At 36.4% G+C, this 14,479-nt stretch overlaps 1 protein-coding gene across 1 annotated transcript in view; it reads right to left on the reverse strand.

Annotated features, from left to right (window-relative positions):
- Positions 1-14,479, reverse strand: part of LOC132853574 (spermatogenesis-associated protein 16-like) — a 42,744-nt gene that overhangs the window by 26,423 nt on the left and 1,842 nt on the right. Inside the window, 2 exon segments of the mRNA XM_060881469.1 lie at positions 6,033-6,122; positions 14,259-14,404. Coding sequence (XP_060737452.1) covers positions 6,033-6,122; positions 14,259-14,404 — 236 coding nt within the window.

Here is a 14,479-nt window from a genome sequence, read left to right on the forward strand (position 1 = left end):
TTCACATCTACTAAACACCTTTGGCAGTAACTGGAATGCCGACTGCACCCCAGGTCTTCACACCCCTCATTATCAGAGCCTGATCTCACTATTGCTCTTATGGCTGAACAAAATCTCCATAGCCATGTTTTGCAAAATCAAGTGAAAATGCTTCAGAGAAGACTGGAGGTTATTATAATAGGAGTATATAAATCTGGAATGGGATATTCAACAAGCACATATGATGTGATGGTCAGGTGTCCAGATGCTTTGACCACAGACTTTTGGTGTAAGGAAGGTCCTCACAGAAAAAAAAATGTCAGTTACAGAGTCTTTACACTTTTCTTACAAGGAATAGGTATCTTGCACACAAAAAGAAGCCCTTTGAATATTATTTAAAATCCAGTCACACCACACCGTGCACTGTACTAGAGCTAAACTATAAAAAGAGCTTGCCAATAATGTAAATTGAGCACTTAATCCCCTTTCCACGGTGCCCAAGGTAACATGGGTGATAACAGTCAATAATTCTGTTTCGACACAGTCTCTTCTCTAATGAGTGAAGAGCCTGGATGCAAGTGTGCCAGATTTCTTTTAAAAAATGCTAAAGAGGAAAGAGCTCCCATTGGCTATGATGCATTATTTCTTTTTTTTTTTTTATCCAGCACCTGCTTTGCTGGCATAAATCACTCTCATGTCAATTCACTCCTGAGGTCAGTCTAGCCCTGTGAGCAAGCTGGGAATTGACTTCATTTCAAAGTTCTTGTTCTTTCACTCACACTGGCCACATGGAGCACACCTACAATAAAATATATCTCAGAGGAATGCAAAAGCAGCAGTACAGGAGTGAAACATAATTGAGCAGGACTGTGAGCTGCTGAAAGATATCAGAACAGGAAACATCAGACTGAGATAATAATGAATCTGACAGCACAGGCCTTTTGTGGCCACTGCAGCAAAAATTGTGCCATTAGGGATGACATGTGGAGACCAGCGAGTGTGAGCGTCTGCTATGCCCCCAGAAAACAAGAGGTGTTTGCACTATGTGTGTATGTGTGTGTAATTGTGTATGTGAGTGTCAGAGGAAAGAAGTCAAGGCCTATGTGACAGCTAGTCCATGCTGCTTCCCCAAACCTGTGGCCTTGTATCATTTAAAAACTTCCTCGCAGGTACTCAGAGCTTGTGAAAGGCCACATTTCAGCTGGAATAAGGTGCTAACTTATGCAGAAGAACAATGCCTATGAATAACACAGCATCTCCTTAATTCAGCGTGGTGAAGAGAGTGAGATTGGCATCTGCTGCTTTGCATTGTTTTCCTTTGGCATCAGCATTTTGTACATTCTTGGCTTCACAGTCTCTGGCACATTTCTTCTACCTTTTTCTAAGAAAGAAAAAACCCTCTAGCATTGGTTCAAGCTATGCAAATTAGTTGACCGCATGAAGTACATTTTATATATAAATATAACATGAATATACAATATGAACTATATATATATATATATATATTTATTTTTTCAGGGTTTATTTTCTAGAACAGCAGCTCTGACAGTTGTGCTGGCTATAATTCAGATCACATTATATTAATGCAGTTGTAATTAATAATCATTTCTACAGTAATAACTCATTCACATGGACTTGTAATGCGGACTGTATACAATATATACTCTAAGGCTAATAATAAACATGCTGCTTTTTTAACACGGAAGGATGGAAGGAGTCTTCATTTTCAGAAAGCTTTTGTTAACAGCCAGAGAGCCCTTTTGTGTTTCTGTGCCTGATTTGTTTTTTTTTTATCTATAAGAAAGTGTGTCACACATTTAGTAGCTACTCAAAGCAATATTGGTGAATTAACATTTAAGTTAGCATTAAAATCTAAATGCCCTTTTGTGTCCAGGATCTAATCAGGTTTTGTATTGTGCCTATTTCATGTACAAGCATCTGACCCAGTGGGTTTTAAAACTGTTCAGTAAAGCAGTAAAGTGCAGCTGATGCTGGATGAGAAAATTTTTCTCCTTACAAGTATTGTTGCCATGGATTTCTGACTACAAGCACACAATCAATTAAAAGTGTAATGGATATTATACCACAGGAAGCTCGGGAGTTTTTTCCTTAATAATAAACCATTTCACTTTTGCAAAATTTGGATTTCTTTTCTCTCAGAGTTCAGAGTTGCATGATAAAGGACAAACTACAGGGCATTACTTTGGCCTGAACATGGATTTTACTGGGTGCCTTGCACGGTATAATTTAATTGCATATTTATTTCTTTATTTTGTTTTATGCATCTGGGCTTTTTTACTTAATGTACTACTATCTCTACTGTTATTTCTGCCTTTTCCAGGCAATTGTTTTGCCTTCAACTGTTTCAGTAATTGTGTTTTATACAACCCCTCTAAAATAATCTAAAAAAGACATGACTGTATTCTGCTAAAGCTAACTAGAGTTCAATTTCAAATAAAACAACACATCCTCTAGACGGCATAGAGTGAATCCATAGTGTGTTGTATATTATTCAGGACACAACTTATTCTCTTATGCTTATTCTGGAAGATTAACCTCTGTACTCCACCATCAGCTGCAATTCATGTCATTGTGTCATATGTTAGTCCACTGTGGAAGGTTTCTGCCTTAAAAGCCAAGATGCACTAATTTAGCAAAAAAGCTATTCTTTGAACTTTGATCTTATAATTATCTTATCCTATTTTTAAATATTAAGTCTCTATTTTATTTGATCAATGATTAATAAAAAAAACAAATCATTGTTTGCCCATTAGGTCATATATTTCCACAAGCATGGGGCAGCATGCTCAATGCATCCATTTAAGCTCCACAGAATAATTAACATGCCTATTGGGCAAAAAACTGCAATATGTTTCAATAAAGGGGAAGGAGTCACAATGGCGTTTACACGCTCTTGAAACATTTTCAGTAGAAAATGTTAATCACAGTGATAACAAGGTCATGATAACAAAAGTCAAATTGTTCAAGTGTATTAATACTCTTCAACCAAAAGGTCTCATTCTTATACAGTAGCAAATAGTCTAACTTGAATTTAGTTACCTTAAACACAAGTAAAGTGTAAGTGCACACTGGATCTAGGATGTAAAGCAAGATTTAGTTAAAAGAAATGTGGATTATGGAGTAGACAATGTCCCTATATGCAGACTGAGAAAAAAAAATGTGTCTCTATTTTCCAATGGCATATTTTCTTTATTTTTTAGATGTGTTTAGACTGGCCCTGGTTGATGATATTAGTCCTTTTGTGTGTATCTTGTCTAAACCACCTAAACAATCTGCTATAGTTTTAGCTGTCTGTATGCCACATGACTGCACATATTATTATGGGGGGACTTTAAATACTCACTAGATACTAGCCGATAGAATAAACCAAGTGTGATAGTCACTCAGTTTTGTTTGAGGCTATGTCATTATTATGATCGTCGTGCCCCACCATCATGTCATGATATAAGTTCATATTCACTTGAATTTAAAAGGTTAGAAACACTCACTATTTCATATCTTTCTGTCTTTGTATAGCTCAGCAACTAGCTAGACACTTTGAGTAAATCTACCCCGTGTAAGTTTACAAATGCTTAAGCGAAAAGAAATTAACAATGCAACTGACTGAAGGAAAGTGACTGTAGTTTGTGTGACATCTGATCATTTCACATGATAACAAATCCATCAAATGATTCAATCTCTCAGTTCATCATCTGAATAGACTTCAGTTTTATTCCACTAAAATGATCTATCTAGTACAAAGTATATATTTGAAATAATTAAAAATAATGCATGATAAATTCCATTATATTAAATAATTTACAAATCAACAACAACAATAAAAAAAAGAATAAACCCTACTTATTATTTTTTGTCTGATCTACTCTAGTGCTACCTAACAGCACTAAGATTTTAGAAGTTTAAGAAGTCTAAGATTAGAAGTTTCTTAAATAGCTACAATGGTATATTTAGTTGGGCTAATTATTTGAAGTTGAACAAATAAGTATATAAATCAACACAATGGGCTTTACTGTACAAAAAACTGTACAGGTATGGTGACCATGTTTTCCCCTATATATATATATATATATATATATATATATATATATATATATATATATATATATATATATATATATATATATATATATAAAGGTAATACAGTGTTCACTGTAGTGCGTATTCTGTAGTCTGGGGTCAGGCTCTGTCAGCACAAATCAAGTGATATTGCTTTCCTGAATAATTCCCATTTTTGAGCTCAATATCTGAGATGTCACTCACTCTGGGATGATATGAGTATGTGAGTCTACACTACACACAGTTATTACATACGCATCACTGCAGTGAAGTGAAAAACTGGTTCAGAACAATTGCCTTTTCACTACAGGACTCGTTTGCAGTGTACTTGGCAAAAGAAGCCTCTTCAGTTCCACATTAAGAATTTACTGGCTCACTATTGAACAATTAATGACAGAAAAAATTTACACTCCTGCATCCTTTTCTTGTGCTTTGAGTAAATCTGTTATACCTGAACAGGGATTTGTTCTAGTTTCACAATTATTATTTAAATGATTTCAATTGTTATTATTTTTCTAACACGATGCTACAGAAAACTATACTTTAAGGTTGTTTGTATTTGGACTTGATTATTTTCCTATTACAGCACATCAAATAGTGTTTTTTATTCTGTATTTTAACTATTATTTTAATTATGTATAGGTATCTGTGAAGAAATTAGTTCTCACTTATATCAACCAAAAAATCATAGAGATTTACGATCAGCATCAAAAATGTTTTACTTTGCAACATTATTGCTTTATTTTTTATTTTATTTTATTTTATTTTATAAGAATAATGCCAAAGAAATCCATTTAAATGTACTAATTTATTTTAAAACACATATATGTATAAAATGGATGTATGAAGATTTATCATGAATTACCTGAAGTTATTGGAATTGTTTGCAGATTGACCGGAAGAGAACACACACCATTATTTGTTCTGGTGTTTAGGCAAGATGTCAAAGAATGATACAAGTGACCAAGAACAAGTGAGAGGAATTAGTCCTCTTTGATTACTATAACTGCTATAACTTTAATACAAACACAGAGGTTAACTTCATGCCTGAAAAGGATTGGAAGTACATGGTAAGGAGGAAAACACGGTCCAGGCTTTGATGGAGGAGGCTGCATTATCATGCAATGTTCTTTCTCAGTAAAACATACAAATGATCAGTTTTCCAACCTTGAACAATTTCAGTGGAGTTATACACTGCATCATTATACGGTGTATTGCTAGGAGGACTAGACAGGCCACGTCTGCACAGCTACTGCAGGGCACTGAAATTAAGGGAATCACACTTGGCTGGTGTGATATACCAAGTACATCTTCCAAATGCATTTTTTGCAATGTTCCAGCAAATCAGCTCTTTCCCCACCGGGATAGTAATGCTAAATTTGTAGGCAGGGAGGCAGAGACGATCTATTTCTGCCTTTAACTTCTGCAGAAGTTCAAACAGGAAACAAGGGCGTGGTATGTAATAAATACAGAGATGGAAAGGTTTTATAGTCAGCTTAATACCTGTCCTGCTTTATTCCAGTAGAGTTAAAAACACGAATCAGCAACAGTGGAAAATAATATTACATCCTCAAAATAAGTGATATCCATATGCACTCATTTTCTTCAGCATTCAGTAAAGAGGTGCACACAGACAGTCAATAATCACATTGTTAGAATGCAAATGGCAGCTTAACAATACGGAAAATGCAGCAAGCGTCTACTTGGTTAGAGATGAATGAAATTCTATTCTAATTGCTCTTCATCCCATTAATAATTCACTGAGCTGTTTGTATTAATGTATTTCTGCAAACAGATTTTCCCCAGAGCAGCTTGACAGAATACAGGCTGGTCGGACAGCCCACCGAGAGGACACGTTCTGTTGGTAAACGACTGGAAGCTTTTCACCGCAGTGAATCTATCTTCATCTTCACTGGGAAGAGAGAAGTTCCCCGCCCACTGTTCCTCACCAGCCTCCCATTAATACTAATTCTTACCTCACTGCCCCGGAGGGGTTACCCAGCAATCGATACACCATTGCCTGTTGGAGATGGCTCCGGAAATGGATGGGGTTTAGGTGGATGCTCCTATGAATTAAGAAGGATATGTATAAACATGTTTCCTGGAATTGGCATTAATCAAAGCTAAAATTGTGCTGCTATATTATTCCATTATATCAATTATAGCACAGAAAGTATTAGAAACAAAGGGAAAAAAAACACTCAGGGATAATACCGCCGCAAAATGGATTCTTTCCCTATAACATCACATCATGAAGTGTTTTATTCATCTTATACCACAGCAACAAGAGAAACTGCTGTTCTATAAGATTAAAAAAGAAAACAAAACATATGTTTATATCTACATTTAATGTTGTCGAGTGCTAACAGGAATATCTGTTTGCATTCGACAATTTAAACATAACTGTAAACAAGTTTTTCTGTAATCTTATACAACAACAATTAATTACTAAGTATGTAATTCATGAATTAAGTAAATAATTACTTTATAGCTGTCAACAGACCTTCCCTCTCTAGGCTCTCTTTGCTTTCTTTGTTTTAAAGAAATGGAATCCCCCCCCCCCCACCCCCCAAACAAAGCTTGAGCATGTCAGTGGTGATTTTTCTTAAAAAATCCATCCATCCATCCATCCATCCATCCATCCATCCATCCATTTATTCCATTTTCTCTACTGCATTATCTTTCACAGGATGATGAGGAGCATGGATTCTGTCCCAAGAGACTTGGGGCACAAGGCAGGGGACAATTGCACACACACACACACACACACACACAGAGAGAACATGAAACACGCAGAGGCTGAAATCAAACCCCCAATGAAGGTGCAAGGCTAACATACTAAGATTGTGTGAAAAGTCCACCACACAAGTCCCTCTTAATACATTGCTCTAGAAACAGTTATGTAACAAAACGTGTGAATTAAAGCCAGTCATTAAAATAACAGCTTGAAACCCTGTCAGAGCTATACTGTAATAGAAAATCAATCAACACCTTCTGATTTCTGAATTCAGCAGCACTGTGATGTAAAACACAACATGACCAGAACACAAAGAAGTTATTTCTTTTAGTCAATTAAAAGTTCTGAGACATTTGAGACATGAAAGTGACTGATGACAAAGAAAAATGTGATGATGAGCAATTATTCATCTCCTTTGCTACTGACCAGATTGGTGCTGAAAATATTTCAGTCTGATCAGCACTATGATGGAAACGAAGAGAGGGAAAAAATGATTTCTCCTTGATCAGAAGTATGAAAGAGAAAAGAGATTTCTCTTTTTTTACTCATTACTGAGATTTGCCACTGACAGGAACTGCTGGGACTGCCAAAGTAACAGACCATGAGACAGATCATGAAACAAGCAGTGAGACAGGACGGCAAGATGAGCACTGACAGGGAGAGTGAGACTTGCAAGTTAAACCAACAGTGAGACAGGCAGGTCTTGTGTGCTACCACCGTGCAATGCTTTTTCCTCACTCAATCAACACTCCCCAACAGCTTGCCAGCTATCATAGTCGACTCAGAGGCTTCATTACTAGCTGTTCCTTCTGTACCACTGACTTGTGTTCAAACACATGGGCCATTCAGGCAAGAGAAACCTTGCGCACACACATAAAACATCGTAACGCCTGGCTAAATAAACACTGTTTTTTCACCACTGTACATATGCTAGTTGCGGCTAGGGCCGAGCATAATTGAATGGCTGACACATTGCTTTTGATGAGCTGGATGAATCACCACAGTCCTTCCAGGTGTTTTAGACAAAGTGTGAAAAATCAGTAGGTTTCTCTTTCACCACCTTACAATCCTTCTTCCTCCTTATTGCATCTCCTGAATTATTCACAGTTATGGAGCATTTCGGATATTAAAGTAAAGCAGAGAGAGTTATCCTCGTAAAACATTCTCTGTACTGTGTATGTGGCATGTGCCAGTCCAAGAATGAGCATTCAAAAAGGCAAAAGGTTTTTCAAGCTGGCACTCTGTGTGTGAAAAGAGAGCTCTGAAAAGCCTGCAGGTTAAATTCACTCTAATCTTATGCTGAACCATGTGAGTTAAAGGCTACATCAAATGTAGAGCAGAGGGGAGGAAAGAAATTCGTATTTTTTTATTTTGTGACCTTGTGCCCTTGAGGGAAATGACATAAAATACATCTTAAACAACAGCAAAGGTCTCCAGTGGCACAGATTGGTTGCCAAGTCTTTCTGGCTATATTATTTATATGCTGATCCATATCTCAGCCTAAGAGCCTCTTTATTCTTCTTAGACCTCAACAAGGAAAAAAAGACATGCCATTAATTTACAACTGGGCACCTGAACAACTGAATTTAACCTGCAGAGAATAATGGATGAAGCAATAATTCACTCCAGAGCTGGACAATCAAAGAGCCTGAGTCATGATAGTGTATTAGCCGGAGCTCTACTGTCTTGAACCTCTAACTTAATTGCATCTAGGATGTGCCTGATCATGACTGACAGGCTTGCATATATTGCAATAGCTGACAAAGGAATACGCTCCTGACTTGCTCAGGCATACATGTACGCACACACATTTACACACACACCTCACTGCATTAGCTCTGAAACCAATATGTTACTCACTCCACCGTATGATGGCACTGTAATTAATTGTGGACTCTAATTTTAATTTAAATAGCAACAATTATCCTTGAGGGGGGCGATTATTTAAGTTGATAATTGCATTCATTAATCAGGATTATTGGGTAATAAATAAACCACATAAGTTAGGGATCTAACAAGCCCAAGACCGTGTAGTGCAAATTTTAGCACAAGCTTTTCTCTATATTTTGTACTGTTTAAAACTGATTGCTGCAAAACAAAATGAAATCTCGTCTGGTAATATTTGGTGAATCCTTTATTTCTCCAGACAAACTTTCCCTAATCTTTTGTTTCATCACATCCTTAAAAAAATCTTTGTGGTTTGACAAACTCATATTTTTGTAGTGTGACAGACTACAAAACAGCCTTGTTAGAACACAGCAACCTAGAGACACGACAGAAACAGTACAAGGCAGAAAGTGAGATGTAAAACAAAACAGAACAAAAAAAAAATTCAGAAATCCAGAGACGAATGCAGCCCTGTGATTCAAAAACAATGTGTCATCTCATAGAAGCTCGAAAAGGCCCGTCACCATGATATTTTTATCCAAATTGTTTTGCTCAGGGCCGCCATGTACGAAGCTAATATATACAGAATCCCTTCGACAGGAATCGACAAAGCTGCCTTTGATGAGATGCCACTATGCTCAAAGCACGTTCCTGTGAGAAGGCCAAAGAGGAAGAAGACACACAAGCTCAACAAGCAACTTATTCTGTGCTGGGGACCAACTGACAGCCAGGGAACTGGACAGGCTGGATGGAGGAAAATGGCCATGAGGAGGTTTAGGAGTCTGTGAGCATGCGCTTTTTCAGTTGAGACACCTGAGAAAATGTACAGCTCCACACTATTCTTTTCAGCAAAGCGTGAGTCATCTGAGATGGTGACAACCAGCGAAACTATGAATATGTGGTAGTGCTAGACATGTCAAGAGTGAAAACTTTGCAGCACATCACATGTGGCTAAGAAGAGAATCAAGCACGAAGTACTAATGAACAAAAAATGTAATTCCCTGCCGTGGCAATAGCAGAGCTATATATAAAGTGATATTTATGTTCATACTGTATATAAACTGATATCTTTGCACAGTTGCTATTTTCACACATGTATGAATTTATACCACAGTGCTGTTTGATCGGTTTATTTTTACATTTTGGCTACTCATATTTCCATTTCCCAAAAGTTTTCCAACCCAAAAAAAAACCAAAAAAAAAAAACACATTATAGACAATAGCATTCTGGGTAAAGCTGATTCAACCATGATGGAATTTCTGCCATTTTTTTTGTGTTCACACTGCAGTCATGACAATGTAAAAACAAGTGTTCTTGAAAAACACAGTGTCAACGCAAAGCAGTTTAAGGGTTCAAACTTTTTGGAATTGTCCAAAAAATGTCAGGTTCAGATAGCTAAATTGTCTATTATCCACACTACAGTACAAAAATAACATTAGGGCTGGTCACAATTGAAATAGTATTGAATTCCAGATAAATAGAATTCTGGGTTTACTGGGAAAATGTTGCTTATACTTTCCTGGGGTTAACAGTTCATTCTGGCTATTCATAATCTGACATTTCACACTGTACTTCACTAAACCCTGGCTTAACCTTCTTATTCGCATATTTGCGATATCAACAACCATGATTGGATAAATACAGTGCAGGACTACTATAGTATTGATATAATTTTTAATTCGTTTTTAAATAAAATTTTAACTATTTCTTTTATTTTCTCGTCTGTTTCTTCACTTCTGTAAAGCTGCTTTGAAACAATGTGAATTGTTAAAAGCGCTATACAAATAAATTGAATTAGACTTGAATTTGAATTTATAATAAACAACGGCTTGTTCTGCACTTTCGCCTCAGTGTGGAAAAAAAAGGTCTGCAGTTCGGTGCCGAAGCAGGTATTGTTATCTTTTACAGCTTTGTAATCTTTTTTAGGCTTTTTCTGTTTGTCGTTTAGTCTCAGAGACAGGAATTTTAATATATTAATACATTAGTATAGATTAGATTAGTAGAACAGAAAAGTAATATGATGATACTTTATATGAATTAAATATAACATGCTTTGAAATAAACATCTAATACAAGTCTAGTATATCGGCAGAGTCAGAATACTGTACAGGAATGCAAAATTTGCTTTATTTCAGCAATATAGCTTCCACCTTCATTATTTTGCAGCATATAAAATAGCACTTTATCCAGCACTTCATACTATTTAATTTTATCATCTTTTTATCTTATTTTTCAAATAACATGCATCAAATTGTAATTTTGCACACCATTAAATGAGTTATTTATAACTCTTGTAAGTTAATTAGTTATTTTCAATTCTTGAATTCATAAAATAATACCAATGTTTTTGTTCATTCAGTGGTCTCTCATGGAAATTAAATAAAAATACCCTCAGGTTAAAGTATAACTGAACACTGAACACACTTTTGCTACTCTTAACATTGCACCTTAATTAGATTCATAATTTTAGAGCCGAGGGGCACGGTGGATTAGTGGTTAGCACGTTCGCCTCACACCTCCAGGGTTGGGGGTTCGATTCCCATCTCCACCTTGTGTGTGTGGAGTTTGCATGTTCTCCCCGTGCCTCGGGGGTTTCCTCCGGGTACTCCGGTTTCCTCCCCCGATCCAAAGACATGCATGGTAGGTTGATTGGCATCTCTGGAAAATTGTCCGTAGTGTGTGACTGCGTGAGTGAATGAGAGTGTGTGTGTGCCCTGCGATAGGTTGGCACTCTGTCCAGGGTGTATCCTGCCTTGATGCCCGATGACGCCTGAGCACAGGCTCCCCGTGACCCGAGGTAGTTTGGATAAGCGGTAGAAAATGAATGAATGAATGAATGAATTTTAGAGTCTTTGAGTCTTTTAGAGTCTTCTCTAATTAAGATTCTGCTTCCTGTGATGATACCTGGATTTTGACTACATAGATTATTGAGTGTGTTTACACCAAAAATCATACTTTTCAGTGTGATGTATTGTGGTTATATTGAAACTGGGGCAAACTACATCCTACATGCACTCTACAGTCTAAAGTCTGTAGTTTGAGGTTCAAAATATTATAATTAAACTTTTGTATGTAACTCAACTCTGAATACAGCCATGAATACAGCCTTGGTGTTTGAAAGTCATTTTCAACTGATAGTTCTACCTGTACCTGAGCATCATGAGTCGATACTGAAAACAATAATGGTAGCAGTGTGACAGTGATTAAATTAAGGGCATCATGACACTCTCCTTGACTGGCTTTCAGCTTGTTCCTAAGTGTAAGATTCCCAGTAGAACAGATTTATCTTTCAGAAAACTCATTTTTGCTCACCCCATTGAGTTATACACAACAGACAATATTTGCCACGGATCCCATCTGCTTTATTTAAACACAGACTGATAATTACAGCATTTTCTCTGCTTACAAAAGAGTAAAATTACTATCCAAGCTGAATGTTGTTTGCAAAGCTTTATATCATTTGCCTTCGTTTTTTTATGATTCTATTCTGAGTCTGGTTAAGGTGTCACTTTGTTCAAACCATGCTTGTGGAACAGATACGAACATTGCATATATTATGTTCTGTATTGCGTTTCGATGACAGTAAGCAGCAGTGACAGATGGAGAAGTAGCAGTGACATCCTGAGTTACTGCATGCACTTTCCCATCTTATGTATAACACACAGGTACAGAGCAACAATCCAGTGTAAAAGTGTCAATTAAAACTTTGCAATAAGATGTAATCAAAATCACAATTTAATCAGTTAATTAACTATAAAATGCTTAGAGACAGGAATACGATGGACATCCTGTTATAGAGTAATATTCTACCACCCCGAAGTAGTTTTCTCTAATGACATATATCTGATTTATAGTGTGTTATACCTCTTATACCTAAGAGATGTGCCAGTGATTACAATGTTTAATTGATTAATGAACCCCATATCATGCCTGTTAGTCCATGAGACACAAGTTAGTTCCTGTTCTCAATTATCCATCTTAACAGCCATCTTTTCTTATCAAAATATCAGTCATTGTGTTCAAATTCAAAACACATGCCATATAGTCTTCTCTATTTCCCACACTTTTGTCTATTATTTGTTTATTATTATCTTGTGTAGCCTCCCACTTTATTGTAAAGTAGATTGCATTTATTTCCTTATTATTTTATTTTTGTATTTTAGTTTAGTTGTATTATCTTCATCTCAATTTCAGAATGTATTAATGTGTATAATTTTGTATGTGACAAATTCATTTTAAATATGAATTCTCTCTCTCTCTTTTTCTTGAAGTAACCAGAATAATGATGTTTGTTATTAAGCTTAGGTTATGTGGGGTGTTCACCCTACACTTCAAAAACGCCACCTTAGCAAGTGAAAATAGCCTAAATAATACTAAATAATTACAATAAACCATAAAGATTGTTAAATCTATTTCTATACATGTTTTACTCATTTTAGGCTGTATTTTGTCTTTGGGAAATAATTAATAGTCTGTTTTATTGGTAGATCTCATTTGGAGCATTTATTTCTAAAAAGAAGCAAGATTACCTGCAAATCGAATGACAGATGAAATGCGATTACAGATATCCTTGAAATGTGTAAGGATCTAAAAACAGGCCGGATCATCTCATGTTTGATTTATAGTAATCTCATAAGAAATTAAATTTATATTCAAGATCTTTTCATTTACTTAGATAGTATTTTTTGAGTGTGTGAGTGAGCTGTTGTGGAAACAGTACCATATTAGAACAGGCCCATTAATATAAATCATTTAAATTTTAGATGGAACTATTTTCAGACCTGCTGTTATAGAAAAATTTATCAATACCTTCCAATCAGAGTAAAAAATGTATCGATGTTGCGGTGTTATTTCATTTCGTTTGCATGTGATTGCATGCTAATGATTCATAAGCAACATAACGTCTCATACCGTTTGTTAAAAATGCATAGTCTGAAAGCAGATTAAATAACTGTTATTTCTAAAATTCAGCAGGTCTCTAGATAACAGGATATGTGTCAATATATCAATATGGCAACTTAGCACTTGACCATACATTTGCCTCATTGTCCCTCATAACAGTGGAACCACAGAGAGGTTTGCTTTTATAGTTCTACAGCAGAGGGAACTTTTCAAGGTAGGACACAGTCAGGATGAGTTATAGTTAGAGGAGAAGGTGAACTCTCTAGCTCTCTTTCTCTGTAATGGAGGTGCAGGGGAGACGGGTTCAGGGCCATGACTAACAGGCGGAGCAGGTGCAGATAAGTGAGGTCAGGTGGTGGAAATCTGTGGCCACGAATTACTTTGTTTCACTCCAAGCATGACCTCTTTTTGAAGCCTTAACTGTAATGTTGCCCTTAATAGCATAGCGTATTATTACATATGTATTATTTAACTTTACAAGCCTAAAGAAGTATGTTGCGTACACCTTTTTGCTTGAAAAAACTAAATGGTCAATTAACTTAAGCTGTTCTTTTGTCTGGGAATGATTTATTCTGTAGAAGTTCCCAAATTATACTTGGCATCTGGTGCTTTGTCTTCTGGAGGTGCTAGATCTGGAGTTGTATCTCTGTGTATTTGCTCTAATCTCATGCTTACCTGTGGGAATGTGGCAGTGCCAAGTCAGGCTTCTGCATTCTCAGGTAGCAGGCAACGAGCCTGGACACGATGAAGCCAACAACCTTGGAAATGTCTTCATAATCAGCACTAAAAGGTTTCCCAAGCACAGCACCTTTGGAGCAGTCCTGAGAGAGAGAGAGAGAGAGAGAGAGAGAGAGAGAGAGAGAGAGAGAGAGAGAGAGAGAGAGAGAGAGAGAGAG

This window comes from Tachysurus vachellii, chromosome 1 (assembly GCF_030014155.1).
Source record: "Tachysurus vachellii isolate PV-2020 chromosome 1, HZAU_Pvac_v1, whole genome shotgun sequence".
Classification (NCBI taxonomy): Eukaryota; Metazoa; Chordata; class Actinopteri; order Siluriformes; family Bagridae; genus Tachysurus; species Tachysurus vachellii.